Source organism: Littorina saxatilis, linkage group LG15 (genome assembly GCF_037325665.1).
Source record: "Littorina saxatilis isolate snail1 linkage group LG15, US_GU_Lsax_2.0, whole genome shotgun sequence".
NCBI lineage: Eukaryota > Metazoa > Mollusca > Gastropoda > Littorinimorpha > Littorinidae > Littorina > Littorina saxatilis.
In genome coordinates this window covers 25,088,525-25,112,639 of record NC_090259.1, presented here as the reverse complement: position 1 = coordinate 25,112,639, position 24,115 = coordinate 25,088,525, and the positions used below count along the sequence as shown (strand labels likewise).

The following is a 24,115-nucleotide window of genomic DNA, read 5'->3' as shown; positions in this document are numbered from 1 at the left end:
AATGAATCAAAGGCGAGCCTTGTCTCGGGAGGAGATTCTTCGGATGTTGGACCTAGAGGATCCCGTAGAGCATGATTCGGACGTATCGTTTTCGCCTCACGAAAGCGATACAAGCAGTGAAAGTGAGGAAGAAACAGTCCCGTTGTTGCTAGTACGAGTCGGCAAACTACACGTGGTTGGCGGTGATACTGCTAGACGAACATGTATCTCGGAATCGTGCAGGAGCTATGGGGGCGTGGCAGCACTGATAACAATGGATGGCTGGAGCCTTCAAATCCTTTTGGAATTGTTCATAGGTGTACAGTTGGTACTTTGTTGTGAAAATGTGACTTATATTCAATATGGATTACCTAGACATCATTTGGTGAGTGTTAGATCTACAGTTTTGTTTCATTTGAGTCAGGATGCTGTGAGTGAATGCGTGATTTGCTTGTTTTTTTCTTTGTACTGTCTCCTTATTTCTGTGTACAATGTTAACAATATTTCAGCTAATTCATAGGTTTTACACCTTGTTTGGTTATAACATTATTTATAATACTTTCTGTTAAAAAATAACTTTTAAAAAAAGCAGTAGAAAATAAAACACACACAAAAAAACGTTAAAAAACACAAATTATCCCCCTTTCACCCCCCTTTCACCCCCCTTTGCTAAAACAAATCGCGTGACAAACTTATAAATAGCACGACTGAACTGGGCATCCATTTTTGAATTAGTACACACAATTTGGTGGTGATTGGACTTAATTCAAGCTTGCTAGACAGATTTCTTTACAGTTACTGATTTTTGGGAAGTTTCTTGGTGGCAAGCTTGGGCAGGCAGGACGTAAACGCCGTGGCAGTGCTAGTCACAATAGTGTTAAGTCGCACCAGACGAAAGCGAGTTAGCGTGGGGAAAAGGCACTGAGGGTCTATCTGGGTGAAATTCACTTTTTTGCAGAAACGTGTTCTGTAGACCCCAAATTACATGACAACCAAACAAATATGCCAAAATCAATCGCTAAATAGTTAAATTATTGGATTTAAATGCAATACATTCATCAAAAAAGTCCAGCATGACATCAAAATGCCTCACTTTGACCGATAATTTGCTTAGTGTATCCCTGACAGGGCCCCAACAAGTTTGGTACCGTCGGAAAGCTTATTGCATCAGCTTTCCCGCCCTGCTGTGCAGTGGTTAAAAATACCCGTCCACTTCCTCCAAATAAGGAAATCGTGACGTAAACAAACTTTAAGATTGAACCAATCAGCTTTGTCTGCCTTCCAAAAAGGACTAGCAACGGCCTCCTCATTGGTCAAATCAGTCCAGGGGGAAGTAACACAGTATGATTTCCGTTCGCTGAACGAAACCAAAACAATGACTGACGTACGCCGATTGACAGCGCTTCTCAACTGCGATTCGCTTGAAAATAACCACGAACTCCAAGATTTGTTGTTGGATTTCTTTGCCGAAGACGTTGCTGGATTCAGTGACTCCGATTCTCATGCCGAAATATGTGACGCTTGCTGAATATGCGGACGAAGAGGAGACAGACCGTCCGCTCGTCAGTGTCAAAAACACCGTTGGCGTTTCTAATGGCACTGCATCAACTGCAAGAACACACGTAGTTGAGGCGAGTTGGAGAGGAGATGTGATGGAGGTGCATGCTGCAGTTCGTTAATTGCAACAGGGCTGTGATGTGCTCGAGAGAACTCGCCTTCGTTGCTGCAAAGCCAATGGAACTGGCTGCAAACAGATTAAAGTTCCCGACGCTGCACCCAGAAATACTCGTCGTGGATGTATCACCCAGTTTGATCCGGAGGAAATTGTAGCTCTACAGCTCTCAGTGCAAGACATGTGACATGTATAAAGGTGAGGTTGGAGGTGGTGTCAACATTGATGTGCAAGAGCTTTTGTGGTGAACAGACTGTCACAGTGGAGGAGTTCCTGTGTTTGGGATCTACATTCTGATAGATACGTATTCCTATTGGATGCCAACAAAGTGATTGATACAAGTAAGTTGATTTTGCTCAAGTGTTTGTCAAACTAATGGACAAAAACGTAGGTGAGATGCATGTAACCTCTTTATTCCTGATAATGACAGTGAAAATGTTTGCTGATGTGTATGACCTGTATTTGACTGTTTTCCTCCACATGTATGATGTAAACAAAGCCTTCAAAAATGGTGATAATTGTTCTTTTAACCCTTCGTTTTGCATTTAAATGATGCATGAAAGATCAAAGTACACTTGTGCAACATTTGGAAGGGTGAGGTTAATTTTCAACCCCCGTTGCTAAGGAAAATGTGAAGCTGGTGCCTTCCAAAACTTTCAAGCCCGATTTCTCAAAATGGCCGCCGGTCAACTTCTTTCATAAAAATGGCCGTAATATCGTTATTTATTGACCTAGAGCTTTAATTTTTTTTTCTAAACATCCAGGAAAGACTAACAATTTCAAAATAATAACTAACTCAAATCATCCAAATTTCGACTTAAGGGAAGAGGTGGCACGAATTTTTTTACTAAAATCCTTCCAAAATGTGTTTTGGGTTTCCTGCAATATTAGGTACTTTGAACACCCTAGATTCATTGTGTCATGTTTATTTTGTCAATTGTATCGTATTTTTTGCAATAAAGTGATGAATTTCAAAGTGAGTGCACATGCATGAGTGATAAAAGTCAGAAAACTTGCTGAAAAATCGATGTTTTCAAGGGCTTGAAACAGACACTTTTCTTCCAAGAAGACAAACTCGTTGCACTCGACACGATCCATCGGGAATTCCCGTTTGCTGGTGACGTCAACAATACCCCAAAATAGCCCGTTATTTTCGCTCAACTGTCAGAGCACAAGCATACTATCCGCGACAGGAATTCCCGGATTTGCAAGATTGACCGTCGATCTATGAGAGCTCTTCTCTGGTTGGTCATTGTAACTTACCATGGTTACTGGCGCATGCGCAACAAGCCTTATCCGCTGTAAACACAACATCGGTTTGTCGATCGAATTACACTACCGTCTATCAATCGGCCAGCAATGTTCACTGCAAAATTCAACGATAGAAAGAGGTTTGTGGGGCAGGCATCGGGCAAGAGGAAGAAGCAGCTTGCATTAGCTCGAATAGCCGAACAAGAAAAGTCCACGGGCGATGAAAACGCGCCCCGCGAAGTTGGCGCAGGGGAGTGTGTCGTTTTGGATGGTGGAGGTGATGCACATTTTTCTCATCGACTTTAAGTCGAACCTCGGCCAGTGTTGTGCGATATACATGACAACCAGCAGGAAATCGAAAATTTTATTGTAAATTTTCATTTAATAAATATACCTACCCGAATCACATGTAGCAGTTGACTCAGTCTAAAGTGCTAGGTCTGAAAAGGCTACCCGTCTAAGGGGAGCAACCCCAACTAAAAAAGTGTAAACGTAGCTATGGTAATGACGACGCACCCAGGGAGTTACCTCCCCTCCTGCGTACTACGTCACTACTGCTACTGACCACGTGACCCCTATCATTCGACTCGAAGAATAAAATCTCCAAATCATAAGCGGGGTAGGTGGGAGGGACTACGATATGTGATTCGGGTAGGTATATTTATTAAATGAAAATTTACAATAAAATTTTCGATTAAATTACATATTCCTACTCCGAATCACATGTAGCAGATTGAAACAACAAGGCGGTGGGCAAGAAAAAAGTTCAAACTCACTCTCAAATCCTTGTCAAGAGCTGACCCCCTGCCACCATGGCAGGCAAAGCTCTAGATCCATCCTGGCGAAGAGCCGAGATGTCACGCAGGTAAAAATTCATGAAGACATCCTCGGAACGCCAGTATGCGGTGTGTAGCACCTCCTCCAGTCTTCTTGATCGTAACACGGCCAAGGAGGAGGCCCAAGCTCGCGTCTCGTGAGCCCGAGCTGATTCCAGAGGAAGGACAGGCTGTGTCCCCCCTTCATTGCGGCGGCTCCACTCGTAAGCATGCTTAATGAGCGCCGACACCCACCGGGCCAGAGTCGTCTTAGTGATATCCTTATGTCTCTCCGTATTGAGAGAAATAAACAAAAGCTTTTGAGCTGCGGATCTAAGAGACTGAGCACGAGCAAGGTAGATGTGAAGGGCTCTAACAGGGCAATTTACTAAGTCTGGGTCGTTCGGAGCCAGAATAGTGGACAACGGCCTGACATGAACCAAAGGAGAAGCTCGCTCGGGAGCCTGGTTTTTCGCAAGGAACTCAGGCCGAAACCGCAAGGTAACGGACCCATCTGATTCAAAGGAAATGTCGTCCGAATTACCGGAAAGAGCGTGGATCTCACTGCCCCTTCTTGCCGATGCTAGCAGCAAAAGGAAAAGGGACTTGCGTGTAAGATTCGCAAAACTGGCATCTCTGAGAGGTTCGAAATCCGCTGAGCGCAGAAACTCCATGACCAATAAGAGATCCCACTTAGGAACGGGCGTACGGGACTTGACGTCAGAAAGGGAAGCGCCCTTGATGACTCCCGCGATCACGCCACTAACATCTATAGAGCGACCTATCTGGCGTAGGGTCGCCGAGATGGCCGATCTTCTTACTTTCAACGAGGCAGCGGAAGCTCCCTGAGAGGACATGAAAGCAAGATGGTTCGCCACGTGCATCGTGCGGGGCGCCGTAGCATCCAGCCGATGCTCGTGACACCAGGTAACCCAGGCCCTCCAATGTGACTCATAAACGGACGAGGTAGATGCTCTGTGCGAGCGTCCTACCAGGTCCATGGTCAGATCTGATGCCCCTTTGCGCCTCAGAGAAGACCGCACAACCTCCACGCGTGAAGATTCAGCATCTGAGGCTCTGCGTGGAGGCTGCCGGTGTGAGGCTGTACCAGTTCTCCTCGCGTGAGAGCGAGAGGAATGGGAGGGCCCTGGGCGAGTCTCAGCAGGTCCGGGAACCACGGCTGAGACGGCCAAAGAGGAGCGATCAGCAGGAGGGACGGGCCCTCCTGCTCCGCCTTCCTGAGAACTCGTGTGAGTAACTGGAATGGCGGGAACGCGTAAGCCTCCAGGCCTGACCAGGAAATGTCCATCGCGTTCGTCTCCCACGCCTCGGGATCCGGGAATGGTGAGACGAACACTGGTAGTCTCTTCGAGAACCTGGTGGCAAAAAGGTCCACCTGAGGTTTCTGCACAAGAGACCAGAGACGATCCAGCGCTCCGTGAGTGATGGTCCACTCTGTTTGAAGCACTCTGTCGGAGCGGCTGAGCGCGTCCGCCAGAGTGTTCAAGCTTCCGGGCAGGTACCTGGCCGAAAGCCTGATTTGATGCTCTGAACACCAAATCAGGATCTCGCAGGCCCTGACCGAAAGCGACGGAGACCGCGACCCTCCCTGCTTGTTGATGTAAGCTGCCACTGTCGTGTTGTCTGTAAACAGACGAACATGCTTGGCCTGAAGGGAGGGCCGGAACTTGTCCAGAGCTAGAGCCACGGCTTCTAGCTCCAGCAAGTTGATGTGCTGCATCCTCTGATCTGCCGACCACAGACCTGACGCAGTCAGCTGGTCTGTGTGAGCCCCCCACCCCATCAAGGACGCGTCCGTGAACAGGTCCAAATCTGGGGCAGGAAGGGCTATCGGCACGCCCCTGCACACCCACTCCGTGTCCAGCCACGGAAGGGTAGCGGATTGGAACCATCCCTGGAGAGGGATGAGGGCATTCCAATCCACCGTGGGAGAGTCCACGAACGGCTTCAGCGCCAGCTGAAAGGGACGTTTGTGGACCCTCCCCAAGGGGACCAGGAGAGCCATGGACTCCATCTGCCCTAAGATGGAGGCCAAAGTCCGCAGGGAGGCCCTCGGGAGAGGCAAAGTGGAGCGTATGCACGCCTGGAGCTTGTCCACCCTCTTCTGAGAGGGCTGAACAGTCCAAGCCACCGTGTCGAAAGACATTCCCAAGTAGGTGAACGTCTGACACGGTGTCAGCTCCGACTTTGATCGGTTGATCGAGAAGCCAAACAAGTTGGCCTCCCGAAGAACCGATTGGGTATCCTGCTCGCACCCCGCCTGACTCTGACTCAGGATGAGCCAATCGTCCAGGTAGGCACGTAGCCGGACACCCCGCGACCTCACCAGCGCGCAGACCTGTCTCACGACCATGGTGAAGACCCAAGGGGCGAGAGACAGGCCGAAAGGAAGGGCGCGAAACTGGTAAACCTGACTTGCCCACCGGAAACGAAGCCATTTCCGGTCGGCTGGATGCATAAGAATATGGAAGTATGCATCCGTCAGGTCGATGGAAGTCGCCCAATCTCCCGGGCGGAGAGAGTCCCTGACCGACGCTGGCGTCTCCATCTTGAACCTTATCTCCCTCAAAAAGGTATTGAGGAACGACAGGTCCAAGACAGGACGCCATGCCCCTGAGGCTTTGGGGACGGCGAAAAGCCGTCCGTAAAACCCAGGGGAACTGTGGTCGAGGACTTTCTCCACTGCGCCCTTCTGCACCAGGGAGTCTATTTCCGACCGAAGGACGGAAATGGCTTCCTGCGAGGAGGGAGGCCTGAACGCCGGCGGACGCCTGACCAGAGGTGCCTTGCCATCTTTCCAGAGAAGACGGAAGCCCGACCTCACGACCCCCACGATCCATTGACTCTGTACAGACACGAGCCAGTGGGAAAGTGCCCGGGAAGGGCCCCCCGCCATCACCAGAGTGGAGGGCGGGGTGGGGGGGAGATCGGGAGCACTTCATTGGGGGTGAGGCTTGCTTCCAGAGCCGCCTCTCCCCCTGCCGGAAGAAGGTCGTCTTCTCGAGCCCCGAGAAGAGGAACGTCCCCGACCCTTGTCTGCCGGTTTGGGAGGGCCAGCAACCTTAGCCTGCTTCGGCTGAGAAGGCTGAGACTGCTTGGACTGCTTAAGGCTGTGCAGGGAAAAGTCAGAGAACTGCTGGTCCCTGTTAGCCTGAATTTCCTGTCTTCGGGCATCAAAAACGAGATGCCCAAAGAGGGAACCCTCCAAGACCGGTGAGGCACGCAAAGTGTCCTTGGTCGCCTGATCCGAAAACTGAGAGTGTGACAGGAAGAGATCCCGACGACACATAACAGAGTGCGCATAGTGCACAGCAGAAAGTCTCATCTGTTCTTCATTGACCCTCGCAAGAGCGGCCAACAAAGTGGAGACGTCATCCGCATCCTGATCCTCGCTGAGAGAGAACGGATTCAGCGAATCAGTGAGGGCACGAGAGAGGGCCCGAATGAGAGTCTCAGCAATGGAGGCAAGCTCCAGCTGCTGACGCCCTGCCTCTTCAGAAGCAATCAGCGTGTTCTCAGAAAAGAGCACGCCGTCATCCTTCTTGATAGGCTTGGCCAACAAGGCAAGCATCTCCGGAGGAACTGTCAAAGATGAACGCGGGAGAGCGAAAGCATCCAACAAGTTCCTAGGAGACTTCTGCAAAACCAACCGCTTGTGAGACGACAGAGCGAATGCAGAAGCCTGAGAAGGCGAAGCCATCCACTGCTGAGCCAGCTCCGGAACTGAGCCGTGAGGCACAAGCAGCGGAACCGGAAGTGAAGGAATTCCGCTTCCGGAAGGAGATGGCTTGGCCAAAACTTGAGAAAGCTGAAAGGCTATGGAAGGAGACTCCAAAAACCGGAAGTATGAGTCATCCTCCTTCCCAGAGCGAAAATCAGCCATCGCGGACGGTGCCGTCGAAGCGGCAGCCGACGAGACCGAAGCCCCTTCCGCGAAATATCTCGAAGTGACCTCAGCAGCGGCCTCAAGGGCCACTTTGAGTCTCTCCGGATAACCAACACGTGCAGCCTCGCTGGCGACGGACTGAATATCCGAAACATCCGGCGAAGGACCGAAGTCCACGTTGCTGGTAGAAGGGCGGTGAACACCGTAACCGGAAACCGGAAACCCGTCCACTCCAATGCCATCCGAACTCATGCCCTGAATAGGGAAAGAGTAAGAGGACGGCATGCCCACAGCCGCCGGAACCGGAACCGCAGTCGAAGCAACAACCGAAGACGGAAGCGCTGACTGCCCCGGCCAGGGCTGAGACACCTGCCCAAAGGGCTGGTGATGCCCCCCCGCGACCGCCACCCGAGAGGAAGCGGAAGCGGAAGAAGCAGCAGATCCGGTCTGAGCCGGAAAAGTATCAGACGCGACCGCGAAAGGCGGAAGCGCAGACACTGTGGACGGCGGCCGGAAGGCCGATTGCCCAGAGGGCCACGTCCGGTCAACCCCGGAAACGACCCCAGCGGGTGCGTACATCGGGGGACCTATGCTTCCGGCGAGTGCCGGAAGCGCAGCAGACGGAACTGGCTGGTCGACTCCGGAAACGACCCCAGCGGGTGCGTACGTCGGAGGACCTACACTTCCGGCGAGTGCCGGAAGCGTCGAAGCCTGAACCAAATGCCGCCATTGCTCATCGACACGATGGTCTTCCGTGAAGCCAAAGTGAGAACGAACAGGGGTTTGCGGGTCGTGAACCCGCAGAAAAGGGCTGCTTCCCAGCAGGGAGCGTCCAGCGGCCTCACGAGGACCTACGGACAAGCCCAACTTACTTGCGTCGCCAACCACAGCGGTAGAAGGCACAGAAGCAACCGCCTCGGTCAAGGACAGCGTCACAGCCGGAAGCGGAAAGGAAGCCATCGACGGGACAACGGAAGTCGAAGGCTGAGAACGCACCATCTCCTCTCTCACCAACGTGCGAAGCTCGGGAACCAGCGAAGAAAGCAACGATGAAACCAGCGACGTCGAATCTGCAAGAGGCAGAGAAGACGAGCGAGAAACAACGGTACGCGTAGGTTGATTAGACTGCCCCCCAACCGGCTGGTCATTTGGGGCAGAAATAGGGACCGTCATAACAGCATTGTTAGCCGCGTCAGAAACAACAACCAAAATAGGCTTAGGGACAGAAGTGGAAGACTTGGGTTTAATTTTCCCCTTCGCATCAGCCTTGCCGCGCTCGCGCTTTTTGTCTCCGTCAGACATGCTGACAACAAAATGGAGACACAAAATTCCAAAATGGCTACCACAAAATACGTGACCAACACGTGGCCGAAAATTTCAAGTAGCAACTGAAAAATTACGTTCGATACAAGTAAAGGAACGAGCTCACCAACTACCAGTGCAGCGGGTGAAGAGACGGGTGTGGGTGCCGGTGGGTGTCTAAGCAAACACCAAACAGCGAACTTCCACTAGAGCCAAAAAATTCACGACCTGCTCCCTAGAAAGCTGAAGTGTCGAATGATAGGGGTCACGTGGTCAGTAGCAGTAGTGACGTAGTACGCAGGAGGGGAGGTAACTCCCTGGGTGCGTCGTCATTACCATAGCTACGTTTACACTTTTTTAGTTGGGGTTGCTCCCCTTAGACGGGTAGCCTTTTCAGACCTAGCACTTTAGACTGAGTCAACTGCTACATGTGATTCGGAGTAGGAATATGTAATTTAATAGAGGGTGCTTCAGCCTCTGCGAAGAAGCTAAGAAGATTCAGTGGTGCCGATGACTTGCAGAACGCACAAGTGCCAGCCGATGTGCCTGCTGAACCGAAACGTACATGGTGTATCGTTGAGTGTGGTCAGCTCAACTCGCTATTATCGGATGTGAAGTGCCCGGAATGCGAAGCAGGACATTTAACGATACGCGCTGGAGAATCCATGGGCTTGTCCCAAGAGTTAGCACTTTGCTGTGACAGCTGCCAGTACAGACGGTCAGAATTTTCTTCACCTAGAGAGAGCAACCGCAACCACATGAAGAATGTTCCCTTTGACGTGAACAAACAGATTGTCCTATACTCGCATGAGATTGGCAGTGGGTACTCAAGTGTGGAAAAGCTGTGCACAGTGTTTGGCATGCCCGTGATGAACAAAAGCTCATATCAAAGAATTGATAAAAAGGTCAATGCCAGCATCTTGGCCGTAACAAATGTCACACTGGTGGAAACTGTTGAGCATGTAAATGTTGCATACAGGCAGACCTTTCCTCAAGGTAGAGCAGATGTCCAGTTTGACGAAGAGGATGAAGACGCTGCCTGGGAAGAAGATGACGGTATTCTTTGGGTAGATGTTGCCTTTGATGGCACCTGGCATAAAAGGGGTTTTTCATCACATTATGGTGTAGGAGTGGTGGTTGACGTTCTCACTGGGTTGGTGCTCGACTTCTCTGTAAAATCCACCTACTGCCACACATGTGCCATGAATAAGGAGAAGTTGGAGGAGATGACCCCTGCCCAACAACTGCGATGGGAGCAGCAACACCGGGCTGAGTGCAGCATCAACCACCAGGGATCTGCAAAGTCTATGGAGAGGGATGCAGCGTTGGAGTTATGGGGAAGGTAAGAATATAATCTGTATACCCCCACCATAGCCTATCTTTTAATTTTTGAAGTTCAGAACAGAGAGAGAGAGAGAGAGAGAGAGAGAGAGAGAGAGAGAGAGTGCACGAAGATTCGATTATGAATTAGTAACAATAACAAAGTTCATTTATAGCCTTTTATAACAAAACAAGAACAAAACAATACTACTGTGAAAATATTTTGTAACACACCACCCCCCCCCCCCCCCTTTATAACTTTATAAGCAAATCCTGAACGCATAAATTGTGTTCTGCAAGTAGAGGTGCACAATTTGCTTGCCTACACAATGGGTTTTCTGATTTTTACTGTGCTGCAGGTCTGTTGAGCGTCACAACCTCAGGTACAGAACTATGCTGTCGGACGGAGATTCTACGGCTTTCAATGCTGTGGCTGCAGCTCAGCCCTACGGTCCCACACGTCCCATCACCAAGCTGGAATGTACCAACCACCTCCCCAAGAGAATGGGCACAGCTCTCCGCAAGGCAGCAAAGGATGAAAGGCTTGGTGGAAGAGGGGAGGGGCGACTAACCAAGGAAAAGTGCCAACGCTTGCAAAACTACTTCCGTAGCGCAATCCTCAACAACCTTGAAGATCAGCGAGCCATGGAGCAGGCGATCTGGGCCACTTTCTTCCATGTAACTTCAACTGACGAGGACCCTCACCACGACAGATGTCCAGCTGGGCCAGCCTCATGGTGCTTTTTTCAAAGAGCCAGGGCAGAAGAGCAACCACCACCTCCACACGCAGAGCACAACGGCACCGCCTTGTCCAGGGAAGTCTCGCATGCTGTTCTGCCCATCTACAGAAGAATGACCAATCCCATTCTTCTCAAGCGCGTGGCCCATGGCAAAACCCAGAACAGTAACGAGTCTCTGCACAATGTCATGTGGGGACACTGCCCCAAAGAAATCTTTGTTGGGAAAGGCCGGGTGGAAGCAGCCACCGCTGAGGCTGTTGCGAAGTTCAACAGAGGCAACTTTGCACTGGCACAGGTCATGGACCACATGAGCTTGCCAATAACTGATCTCATGGAGGCTGCTTTGGCCAAGAAAGACAAGGTTAGGATTCAGAAAGCAGAGAAAGCAACAGCTGTGGCCGCTGTGGCAGCCCGTAGGGCAAGATGTGCGGGTCGTCAACGCCAGCTGGAGCAGCAAGAAGACCAGGAGGGGGAGGTGTACGGAGCTGGACTGATGGGAGACGGGGGAGAATAAGTAACTGAACCATTTCAAGAAGTCTGTGAACAATACAGGAGCACTCATATCATCTTTATTTGGCCATCTGTCTTCATCTTTTTTACAGAAACATTTCACAAACTTTCAATCACCATTTTCTCAGAATATGATTTTCAAGGACGGTAACCACGCGACGAAGGTCTTCACTTCTCATCTACTTGTGGTAGACTACCAATTTTTTCACCCCAATCATTGTAAATGAATTCGCCCCGTAGTTACAGGAGCGCTTTTTTAAAAAAATTTGTTTTTTGTTTTTTATGAATTAGAATAAAAGCCTGACATAGCATTTTCATGCGAAAATATAATGTCGGCCAATTTTTTTTATTTTTATGGAAACTAAGGCTGATACTCACAAAAATGCTCTGTAACTACTGAGAAACGCTACTTGTGAGTTCATAACAACAAATATGAGGTTGTTAGCTTGAGAAATTTCTAAAATATCACGCTAGAGCTGAATAGGCCGTTTCATGTTTTTTTGTCAAAAATCGAGCGTTTTTACCCATAAAAAGACCCCCAGGCAATTTTTTGGCACAAATGAGTCTTTTTATGTGTTTTTGCTTGATAATACGTACAAATATTGCAAGAAAAAGTGCAAACATCCAGTAGAAATTTTTCGTGCCACCTCTCCCCTTAAGACTGATTTTGTGATGGACTGTCACATTTATGTGAACTTGTAAAGCATGTAATTGCCGCCTATGCAATTACTCTTGAGTATCAAGCATATGCTTTTCTAAAGAGTCTGGAATAAGTAAGCATGACATGAATACATGACAAAAAACATTTCCACCCCTGTTCTTCTTGACACCTGCCCAAAATACAAGACAAAGTACTACATAATAACCCATCATCAACACAACAAGCACATCACACAAAACACTTACAGATTTCTGTACGTGCCTGTGAACTACTCGTCTCGAATACAAGCTGGTTAACTAAACAATAAAGCTATCATCAAGACAACGAGCTCATAACATTTTACCTGCAACACTTGCATACGTATATTTCTGCTACTAACACATTTTTTCCCTCCAACCAACTTACGTGTTTCTTGTGGTCAAAGCTTCGGACAGCGTGGCAGGCAAGAGGAAAGAGGTGCCAGCCAGGGCGTCTCTATAGCGCTGCTGGTATCTGGACAGATATATCAACTGGCCGCAAGACTCCACCAAAATGTTAGCGCCGTTCAGCTGCAGTAGACAGCTCGAGTTCTTCCTGGCAAACGACGTCACCATGTCTTCCATGGTCTCGCCGCCAGAGGCTCGGCTGTCGTGGGAGGTGATGGAGCTGGGGTCAAGGTTGGAGTCCATCTTGGACACGGAAATGGGGACCGTCTGGTCCAGCACGGAGGTCAGCTGGTCGAAAAGGTTGCTGCCTGTGTCCAAGCGCGACAGCTTTCTCTCCTTCTCTTTCTGTTCCGTCTGCTCTGTCCCTTCTACAACAGAAAGCGTGAATGCAATCTAATTGGAAGAACACAAAATGTACTTTTCTCTGTATGTTCAGTCTGCTCTGCCTCCACGGTATTATAAACCAAAAGTTAATACAACTGAACCAAAGGCTTGGAAAGATGATTCAAAAAAATGCACTAACTCCTTCTTTACCTGCTCACAGCACTTTTCATCTTAACTTTTCATGCTGTAACCACAACAATACGAAGAAACACAGTCAATTAATATATCATGTTACCCACACAACAGAAGTCACTTTTAAAATGTCATCTACACATAATATAAAGCCTTGCTACAAAGTAACTACAGTTTCCAAACAGACTGTTATATACCTGGCATCTGGAGAAAAAAGTCAAAAACATCAAAGTACTTGCTCAGCCACATGCAAAGGTGATTGTAAATCAAACAGCAGGTTATGAACTAAATGCAAAGTGCCAGAACTTGATGCTTATAAAGAATACACAAAATTCTAATACTTCTCTCAAAGATACAGCATAGATTACAATAATGATAATAAAACATTCTGGACTGATCTAGTTATATGCGCTATTCACCTGCAAATGTATAGAGAGCACTTTACAAACCCTAAAAATGAACACTGGAAATCAAAATTCAACATTTCACATGTAAAAACAGTTCAAGCAAATAAACATATAAAATAACATAACCATTTACAACAGACAATAAACAAGGCAACAAACAAGGCAACAAACAGACATGTTCTATAGTTTTACACCGGCAAACAAATAAATCGATTCTGACCTCAAAAGACATAAAAAGACTTAAAATCAACAAGCAAAAAACCCCACAAAAAACATGTTTATTCTCAATTCACACAACTTTACAACAAATTCGAATCAATCATAAATGACAAGAATACTGAGCCAAAATTGAGAATAGAAAGCAATCACAATATTACCTGCAGTTTCGGCATCACCACGAAGGATGGGGGGCTGTTTGGAGGTCTTCATCATGGAGGTGAAGGTCGCCACATCCGATTTGGACAGGCAGCCGCCCCCCTTGCACAGCCCTCGGATCAGAATCATCAGGTATTTCTGCAATGTCACAAAACATGACTCACCAGATGCAATTGCAAACATAGAAACAGTAAATAGAACAAGTTTCGACCAAAGTCTTCCTCAGCAAAATAATATATATAAAAAAAATAGTAAGAAGGAGAGAATGAAGATAACAAGTGTAGAAGAAGACAGACAGAAACTAATGTCAGTATTGTTACATTACACTACTAAAGGAACATAGTACAGTAGAACCCCCTTTTAAGACCCCCCAATCTAAGACTCCCTCCTTTTTAAGACCTTGTTTTCTCAGACTTTCTGTTCATAACCTCTGTAAATTTACCCCCAATTTAAGACTCCCTCCTTTTTAAGACCTGATTTTCTCAGATGTTTGGAGGTCTTAAAAGGGGGGTTCCACTGTATACGTGAGTGTAAGGCTGAGACAGAGTGTCTATCTCTACAAATGCATCTGACCGTGAGCAAGTGTTGGTGATATTTTTCTTACCTGTGAAATGGTGCAGCTCTCTGACCGTGACTGCATTCTGAGCAGCAGAAAGCGCAAGAGGACCTTGCAGGCAGCAATCGACTGATTGAGGTTTGCTCTGGACACTGCAAAAGTTACACAAGTTTAACATAAAAGCATGTGTACCAACTACCATTGACAGCGCAAAACTTAAAAAAAAAAAGGCTATCATCATCTTCGAGTTTCACTGTCACATTATTAAGCTTTGAGCGAGACTGTGAATACAGTATGACAAACCACCACAATGTATAACAACTAAGTTACTTTACTAAGAAACATGGTAAAATTACAACACAATCACATCAAGGTTATGGCTTGATACTAATAAAATCTAACATACAGAAAACATTGACATGTTCATATGTTTCATGCTCTTAGTCTTTACTTGTGAATACAAAAAGCTGCACAAGTCTTCTTATTATTTCCTAAGCTCCCATTCCCAAAGCAAAGTTTTACTTCATATCAAAGTTCAAACTACCACAGAGATACAGATGCACACTGCACTCACAAAAATTGTACACTAAGCTTAACACAACAACTTGAACAAGAAGAAAGCTGATACATTAATTAGCAGGACTCATATATACCATTGAATTAGGACATTTATTATTTTAGTACATTCACAAACAATCTAAAAGTAGCTTACGAGAATTGCACTCTGTGCTGAGGAAGTGGCTTGCCAGTGCCACGAAAGAGGAATAGAAAGGCTCATACTCCTCGTCATGTTCAAGAATGTCCTTTTCACTGAAAGAAGAGCGACATTATGCAACAAATTTTTCTCATATTGAGTCATAACAATCAGAACGTCAAGTGAATCTAAACACTAAACAGCGACCAATGCATCATAATCTTCACTTAGATATTTCCATAAAATCAATATCCTGCTGCCAATGTCCAGAACTAGTGCAGAGAAGTGCACCACTGACTAAAATTAGTAAAAATGTGTTTAGGGGTAAATCACAATAAATACTTAATTTCCTTCCGGAAAGCCACATCAGTTGGCAAATTTTAGGTCTTCTGCTTCTTCAAATGACCGAGGAAATAGAGCAACTATACTCATTGGTTGGTGCGCCTAAGGTCCATAGAGTGAAAGATAAAGTGGATACAGGATAGTCTATATATATATATTATACTAGATGAATACCCGCTTCGCCGGGTACGGCTTCGCCGAGAAGAAGTAGAGCCGAATACCCGGCTTCGCCGGGGACCTGGCTTTGCCGGGTGTACGCCGGCTTTGCCGGCGCACCGTACGAAGGAAGGGAGATAAACGCACAAAACACTGGAGAAGATAAGGAAGAGTTACTGGGAATGGATGTACAGAAAAACCAAAATCGGTTCAGCGCTGTGCGCTGAGAGCATGCACGTGTTCAAAATTTTCCACGATTGTGTCCGGGGTCTACCTGAATATGCCCACCAAATTTGAAGCAGATCCATCCAGAACTTTGACGGTGAATCGCGAACACACAGACAGACACACACAAGCCGTATATAGATATAGATTTAAAACACACACAGTTGCAAACTTTATGTGATTCGCCCTGAAACCCAGTCACAGCCTGACAGGCCCTGGACCGTTGGGTTAGCCTACCAACAAGTGCTACCTAGCTCAGCAATGGGGCCCCGATGAAACATGACAAACAACAAAGAGCAAGAGCGATAGAATAGAATAATTTCTTGTACATCCATACTGCATACAACCGATTTCTTGGGGGTGGGGAGACATGGATCACAGAGAGGGAGACGGGGAGGGAAGGAGAGGGCAGTGGTTTTTGAACAGGGGTGTTTACAGGGGTGTTGCTAGACATTTTCATGTTGGGACATTTGGCCGAAACTGTCAGAAAGCTTTAGGACATCTTGGAAAATTTTCGGCCATTATTTTGGCTCATACAAAGTCACCGCAACATTGAAGCACAAGACTCAAGAGGGGAACACCAATACATACAATCATTGTCTCAGGAACACAAATTACAGAGCGGAGCAGTTAAGCCAGAGAGAGTGGGGGGGGGGGGGGGGGGGGGGGGGTTTGAACCTGGGGTCCATTTGTTTTTCTGTATTGGTCAGGCTTTGATTGTCCAGGGTCCCGCTGGGGGGTCTGGGGGGCAAAGCCCCCCTGAAGCTGAAGAATTTTAGCTCTTTTATAAACAATTTGTGGCTTATCCTTGATTTTAAACATGATCAACTGGTGTCGGCAGCCACTCATTATTTCTTTTAACGTTAGTATTAAATAATGGCAATTTATCTTCACTGATATCTGCTCCCGACATCATATAGTATGGTTAGAAGGCATACTGTGACAACTAAACAATTAACTCTTCCCCCGGCTTTACAGACAGAAAAAAAGAGAAAAAATCACAGACAGATTTTTTTTTTTTTGGGGGGGGGGGCAGCCGGGAGAGGGGGGTGTCCGGAACCCCTGTGACACCCCCCCTAATCCGCCCCTGGATAATATGTTGCATACTGCAACTGAAACACATCAGACACCAGTTCTCTGAAACTTTTTCAAACCTTTAACTTTAATTTCTTGAAAGTCCAATCTTGTGCAAATCTTGACAAGCCTTGGGAAACATGACTGGTAAAACACCAATAAAAGACCGTGTAGAGTGAGCCATTTTGCTTGGAAACCACGATTTGGAGGACGCTTTTCATTCTCTGGCTCAGCAGATTTCGATTCGCGGTGACTATCGTCTGCTATGTCGTCTGCTTCGATCGACTCGACAACACTACTACCACTCACACTGACACTGTTCACATTCGCGGTGTTCCTATCATTTTGTCCGGAATCACTTACCTTGGCGACGGGTAGCAAACCTTGGCCAAATTATTGGCTCACGAAGTGTAGCCTATGCGATCGTAACTTTGTCTGTCTGTGCGTGCATATGTGCGTGCGTGCGTGTGTATGTCTGTGGTAGAAACTTTAACATTTCGTCATTTGAAGACGTCACATTATGGCGTAAGAGGGTTAGACATCACGCGAAGGAATGTCTCGGTCATTGTTATTTTGAGCGGGCTGAGACTAGTTGGCAGTCGTGTCTGTAAGTAGGCTACATGCAGACAGACAGATCTAGATCTATTGTCTCGCTTTCTTGCACAGTGTCACCTATGCTTACTGTGTGTGTGTGTGTATGTGTGACGGAGTGATTGAGTTTGTGTTACTGTTTGTCGATTTCTTACGTGAGCCTTGAAGGCTTCGCCTCTTGTTTTTTTTATTGTTTGGTTGCGACATGATGTTTAAATCCAAATCGAAAGCACTGACTCAGTGACTGACTGATAAACTATCGCGAACCGGCGAACGCAAACGCTGAGTGTGGTTTCCCTTGTCCAAGGGAAACCACTCTGGCATCTATATTTTTTGGCAATGACTTCCGTTCAAAACATTGATGTTTCGTTTTTGGTATTCGCGAAGGAAATAAACGTCAGTCAGTTGACTATAAGTACATCGGCAAAATCTATTTCCTCTGAGCCAGGCCTCCATGGTGGTCCTGAAAGCCTGGGGGGAGCTAGTAGTAGCTTACAGTACACAGGAATGGGCGGTCTACCATACTGACTCCTCTTAAACGTACAGACATTATCTTCTTATTAAGCAGGGATGTTGCAACAAATTCATACTTATAGGACAAATGTCCTGAGCTCTTCGGCATCAATAGGACATTTGACTGCTTTCAGACATTTTAATAGCACATTATAATTTTGTGAAAAACACAATCATGTGCACACACACATATCAGTGTTTGCACCAACATTGTGTGCGTATATTGTTTTATTACTTTTGTTTCATAACTCATAACTCATACACACACAAAAAAGAAACAAAAAAACTAAAAAGCAACCAAAAACTTCAGCACTCTTACTTTGATTGGCACACAAACTGCATGATTTCCTGGCAGAGCTTTTTCTTGACAGATTCGACAAAACAGTTTGCCTATATGTATAGATGGTCTCTTTGCTGTCAAATTCTGACCAACTAGTACTAAACTGTAAACAGGGTCAGCCGTGAATAGTCAACCTGATTAAAAGACCGTTTGTGTGAGTTTCCTGCTGTAGCGACACCATCTTCAAGTGACGAAACTTTACTTTCCGTGATTGTGGAGGTTTCAGCTGCGACACTGACATTGGCACTGTCATTTTCAAGAATGATGCTATAGCTAGCCGTGTTTTCCCATGTTCTTGGCCGTAATGTAGCACACGATGCCGTTGAAACGCCAAACGTGTTCAGCTTTTGCTGTACTTGACAGGCTTTAGGTTTTTTTGGTGGCATAATTCAGTGCCGTGCGCTTCATCTCTAACCAAAATCAAATTAAAGCAGACGCGAGCCTTGGTCAGTTGGAGTTGTCTCCCTAACTTTAGTGTGCTGTAGACGGGTGTACGCAAACGGCTCATACCACAAACAGTTCTGAAAACGCAAGATCTGCACTGCACAACTTCAGTGCACCTGTACGCGAGAGCGCCCGGTCGCTTTTTTAAGATTTCTATCATGAGAGGAAAATTATCAAATAACGCAGTGTCCGAAGGAATGGAGTTCTTATGTGGATCTGACATTTGAGCCTTTTAATCGATCTATGTCCGATGCCTGACGCCTAACGACATCCCTCATTAAGGGCCATCTTTTTTATGTTACACTTACTTGAGCCAAATGGAGTAATATAAAAAAAATATATAAATATTATCCCAGCAAAGCTGGAGGTATCCCACAAACGCTATATTGTAATCGACTTGAGAAATGCTCATCCCGATAATACATGAAAAAGAAGGATTCTTTGTGCCCGGTCAGCAGCTACAGTTGGGGATGGAAGTTCACCAAAAATTGAGAACATACTTTACGGCGGGTAAAATGGCTTCCCCCAGTTTTGGAGCAAAAGCCACCCAAGGCCGCTTTGGCCGGGTAGAAATTCTATAGTTTCCAAGTCTATGGATAAAGCTTGCGTAAGAAGATGATGTCATGCATCATGACGTCATCCCTTCTTTGCGGTCTTTCTCTCTCGCGCGATGTGTGTGTGTGGGTGCATTTTGTGCACATGTGTTAGTGTTACTGTTTGTGTGTGTGTGTGTGTGAAAGAGAGAGAGTGTGTGGTTATTTATGTGCGTTTGCGTGTGTAAGTGTAAGAAAGAGAGAAAGTGGCTGTGCCGTGTATGTGTGTGCTTGTGTTCATGAGTTTGTGTGTGTTTGTTTGTAAAGGTGTGTGTGTCCGTCTAATTATATGTGCGCATGAGTGTGTGTTTTGTGTGTATTAAGTTTCTGTGAGTGAGTGAGTGCGTGAGTACGTGAGTACGTGTGAGTGAGTGTGAATGAGTGCATGTGTGTATGTCTGTCTTTGTGTGTATGTGTGTGTATGAGATTTGTGTGAGTCAATAAGACTTTAGTGTGTGTGTGTGTGTGTCTGTGTGTGTGTGTGAGAGAGAGAGAGAGAGAGAGAGAGGAGAGAGAGAGGGGGAGAGAGAGAGGGGGAGAGAGAGAGAGAGGGAGAGAGAGAGAGAGAGAGAGAGGGAGAGAGAGAGAGGGAGAGAGGGAGAGAGGGAGAGAGGGAGAGAGAGTGGATTTGTCCTTCGCGGGGGGTATGCAGTGCCTTGGCATTGCACTTCTACTTAATTTATATTAATTGTACAACTGCAAGTGTAAGTTAATTGTAACTGATTGAACATCAAGTCCAAGACAGAAACAAGTCGCGTAAGGCGAAAATACAACATTTAGTCAAGCTCAGTCGAACTCACAGAATGAAACTGAACGCATTGCATTTTTTCCGCAAGACCGTACACTCGTAGCATCATCTGTCCACCGCTCGTGGCAAAGGCAGTGAAATTAACAATCCAAAAAAGCGCTGTAGCGGTTGCGCTGAGGAGGATAGCAGGCTTTTCTATATCTCTATTCTTTTTAACTCTCTGAACGTGTTTTTAATCCAAACATATCATATCTATATGTTTTTGGAATCAGGAACGAACAAGGAATAAGATGAAATTGTTTTTAAATCGATTTTGGAAAATTTATTTTAATCATAATTTTTATATTTTTAATTTTCAGAGTTTGTTTTTAATCCGAATATAACATATTTATATGTTTTTGGAATCAGAAAATGATGAAGAATACAATAAACGTAATTTTGGATCGTTTTATAAAAAAAATGTTTTAATTACAATTTTCAGATTTTTAATGATCAAAGTCATTAATCAATTTGTAAGCCTCCAAGCTGAAATGCAATACCAAAGTCCGGCCTTCGTCGAAGATTGCTTGGCCAAAATTTCAATCAATTTGATTGAAAAATGAGGGTGTGACAGTGCCGCCTCAACTTTTACAAATATATGACGTCATCAAATAAATACATTTATCGAAAAAATGAAAAAAACGTCTGGGGATATCATACCCAGGAACTCTCATGAAAAATTTCATAAAGATCGGTCCAGTAGTTTACTCTGAATCGATCTACACACACACACACACACACACACTACACCACGACCCTCGTCTCGATTCCCCCCTCTATGTTAAAACATTTAGTCAAAACTTGACTAAATGTAAAAAGGAAAACCAGGAATTGAGAGAACATTCAAGACAACGAAAAACAAATGAGAGAAAATTGTAATGAAATGATTTGAAGGAAGACGTCAAAGGTTAGATAAATACTAAAAATTTAAATGGAGCACCCGTTTCACACTATGGTCTGTTACAGACGTCACAAGTCACGCTTGTCTGCCCCTTTACCCACTTGCACAAGCAGGTTTACGAAGAAAGCAATGATTCGAATGAACAAACTGCAGCATCCGTGGTTTAAACTGGACTTAAAGCTCAGCAAAACTATACTACTTGTTTTTTTCAATTCATAACATGAAAAATAAAGAAATTAAACAAATCAGAGACAATCCCATCGCCATAATCTATGAGTGGTAAATAATTCCTGAACCAAAAATAATCGTGACTCGCAAAATCGAAACAACGCAGATATGGGGCATGTCCTTGCAATACCTTACTGGCTGTAGAATAGAAATTGTCAAATACAATACCTTCGTAAGATTGCCTTGGTAAATTCTGGAATGTCACTTTTGGGAAACGAAGGGTAAGATGTCGAAAGTAACGGTTTTATCGCCAAGGACCAGGGAAGTCCGGCGTTAGTCGCCATCTTTGTTGTAATCTTTTTTCTCACTTCTCCAACGCAGAAGATATTCCAAGGGAGGCAATATCTTGACGGGTTTGAAATGAGTTTTGTCCCTTGGCATGTTTTTAAATTTAGTCAAGTTTTGACTAAATGTTTTAACGTAGAGGGGGGAATCGAGACGAGGGTCGTGGTGTATGTGCGTGCGTGTGTGTGCGTGTGTGTGTGTGTGTGTGTGTGTGTGTCTGTCTGTGTGTGTGTGTAGAGCGATTCAGACTAAACTACTGGACCGATCTTTATGAAATTTGACATGAGAGTTCCTGGGTATGAAATCCCCGAACGTTTTTTTCATTTTTTTGATAAATGTCTTTGATGACGTCATATTCGGCTTTTCGTGAAAGTTGAGGCGGCATTGAAATTTTGGTCAAGTAATCTTCGACGAAGCCCGGACTTCGGTATTGCATTTCAGCTTGGTGGCTTAAAAATTAATTAATGACTTTGGTCATTAAAAATCTGAAAATTGTAAAAAAAAAAAGAATTTATAAAACGATCCAAATTTACATTCATCTTATGCTCCATCATTTGCTGATTCCAAAAACATATAAATATGTTATATTTGGATTAAAAACAAGCTCTGAAAATTAAATATATAAAAATTAATATGAAAATTAAATTTTCGAAATCAATTTAAAAACACTTTCATCTTATTCCTTGTCGGTTCCTGATTCCAAAAACATATAGATATGATATGTTTGGATTAAAAACACGCTCAGAAAGTTAAAACGAAGAGAGGTACAGAAAAGCGTGCTATCCTTCTCAGCGCAAGTACTACCCCGCTCTTCTTGTCAATTTCACTGCCTTTGCCGTGAGCGGTGGACTGACGATGCTACGAGTATACGGTCTTGCTGCGTTGCATTGCGTTCAGTTTCATTCTGTGAGTTCGACAGCTACTTGACTAAATGTTGTATTTTCGCCTTACGCGACTTGTTTACATTTAGTCAAGGTTTGACTAAATGTTTTAACATAGAGGGGGAATCGAGACGAGGGTCGTGGTGTATGTGCGTGCGTGCGTGCGTGTGTGTGTGTGTCTGTCTGTCTGTGTGTGTGTGTAGAGCGATTCAGACTAAACTACTGGACCGATCTTTATGAAATTTGACATGAGAGTTCCTGGGTATGATATCCCCAGACGTTTTTTTCATTTTTTCGATAAATGTCTTTTATGACGTCATATCCGGCTTTTCGTGAAAGTTGAGGCGGCACTGTCACGCTCTCATTTTTCAACCAAATTGGTTGAAATTTTGGTCAAGTAATCTTCGACGAAGCCCGGACTTCGGTATTGCATTTCAGCTTGGTGGCTTAAAAATTAATTAATGACTTTGGTCATTAAAAATATGAAAATTGTAAAAAAAAATAAAAATTTATAAAACGATCCAAATTTACGTTCATCTTATTCTCCATCATTTTCTGATTCCAAAAACATATAAATATGTTATATTTGGATGAAAAACAAGCTCTGAAAATTAAATATATAAAAATTATTATCAAAATTAAATTGTCGAAATCAATTTAAAAACACTTTCATCTTATTCCTTGTCGGTTCCTGATTCCAAAAACATATTGATATGATATGTTTGGATTAAAAACACGCTGAGAAAGTTAAAACAAAGAGAGGTACAGAAAAGCGTGCTATCCTTCTTAGCGCAACTACTACCCCGCTCTTCTTATTAATTTCACTGCCTTTGCCATGAGCGGTGGACTGACGATGCTACGAGTATGACGGTCTTGCTGCGTTGCATTGCGTTCAGTTTCATTCTGTGAGTTCGACAGCTACTTGACTAAATGTTGTAATTTCGCCTTACGCGACTTGCTATTTTTTAACTCCGTTTTTGAATTTTTGTTTGCTGACATTGTTTCGTAGTACATGTATGCCTTTTTACATTTAGTCAAGTTTTGACTAAATTTTTTAACGTAGAGGGGGAATCGAGACGAGGGTCGTGGTGTATGTGTGTGTGTGTGTGTGTGTGTGTGTGTGTGTGTCTGTCTGTCTGTCTGTGTGTGTGTGTAGAGCGATTCAGACTAAACTACTGGACCGATCTTTATGAAATTTGACATGAGAGTTCCTGGGTATGATATCCTCAGACGTTTTTTTCATTTTTTTGATAAATGTCTTTGATGACGTCATATCCGGCTTTTCGTGAAAGTTGAGGCGGCACTGTCACGCTCTCATTTTTCAACCAAATTGGTTGAAATTTTGGTCAAGTAATCTCCGACAAAGCCCGGACTTCGGTATTGCATTTCAGCGTGGTGGCTTAAAAATTAATTAATGACTTTGGTCATTAAAAATCTGAAAATTGTAAAAAAAAATTTTTTTAATATAAAACGATCCAAATTTACGTTCAGCTTATTTTCCATCATGTTCTGATTCCAAAAACATATAAATATGTTATATTTGGATTAAATACAAGCTCTGAAAATTAAAAATATAAAAATTATGATCAAAATTAAATTTTCAAAATCAATTTAAAAACACTTTC

General features: G+C 45.0%; 2 protein-coding genes across 11 annotated transcripts in view; one reads left to right on the top strand and one right to left on the bottom strand.

Moving 5' to 3' along the window:
* LOC138948919 (E3 ubiquitin-protein ligase UBR4-like) overlaps window positions 1–21,643 on the bottom strand; it is a 224,267-nt gene extending 202,624 nt beyond the window's left edge. For all 10 annotated transcript variants that reach the window (XM_070320552.1, XM_070320561.1, XM_070320554.1 and 7 more), the window contains exons 1-5: window positions 21,493–21,643; window positions 15,149–15,246; window positions 14,485–14,588; window positions 13,883–14,018; window positions 12,563–12,950 (exon numbers count right to left, since the gene is read on the bottom strand). In XM_070320552.1, the coding sequence (XP_070176653.1) occupies window positions 12,563–12,950; window positions 13,883–14,018; window positions 14,485–14,588; window positions 15,149–15,246; window positions 21,493–21,608 (842 nt within the window). In that variant the 5' untranslated portion in view covers window positions 21,609–21,643. The remainder of the gene's footprint in view (window positions 1–12,562; window positions 12,951–13,882; window positions 14,019–14,484; window positions 14,589–15,148; window positions 15,247–21,492) is intronic.
* Window positions 9,589–11,500, top strand: LOC138948319 (uncharacterized). Its single transcript, XM_070319830.1, has 2 exons — window positions 9,589–10,268; window positions 10,606–11,500. Exons 1-2 carry the CDS (start codon window positions 9,592–9,594, stop codon window positions 11,498–11,500), a joined length of 1,572 nt encoding a protein of 523 aa, XP_070175931.1. The 5' UTR covers window positions 9,589–9,591.
* Window positions 21,644–24,115: the final 2,472 nt, after the last annotated feature.

What these genes read in the sequence shown, in the direction of transcription:
- LOC138948319 (XM_070319830.1), top strand. Translation starts at nt 9,592, where the DNA reads ATGGGCTTGTCCCAAGAGTTAGCACTTTGCTGTGACAGCTGCCAGTAC. An exon ending in GCGTTGGAGTTATGGGGAAG is followed by an intron (nt 10,269 to 10,605) that starts GTAAGAATATAA and finishes ACTGTGCTGCAG; the next exon opens with GTCTGTTGAGCGTCACAACC.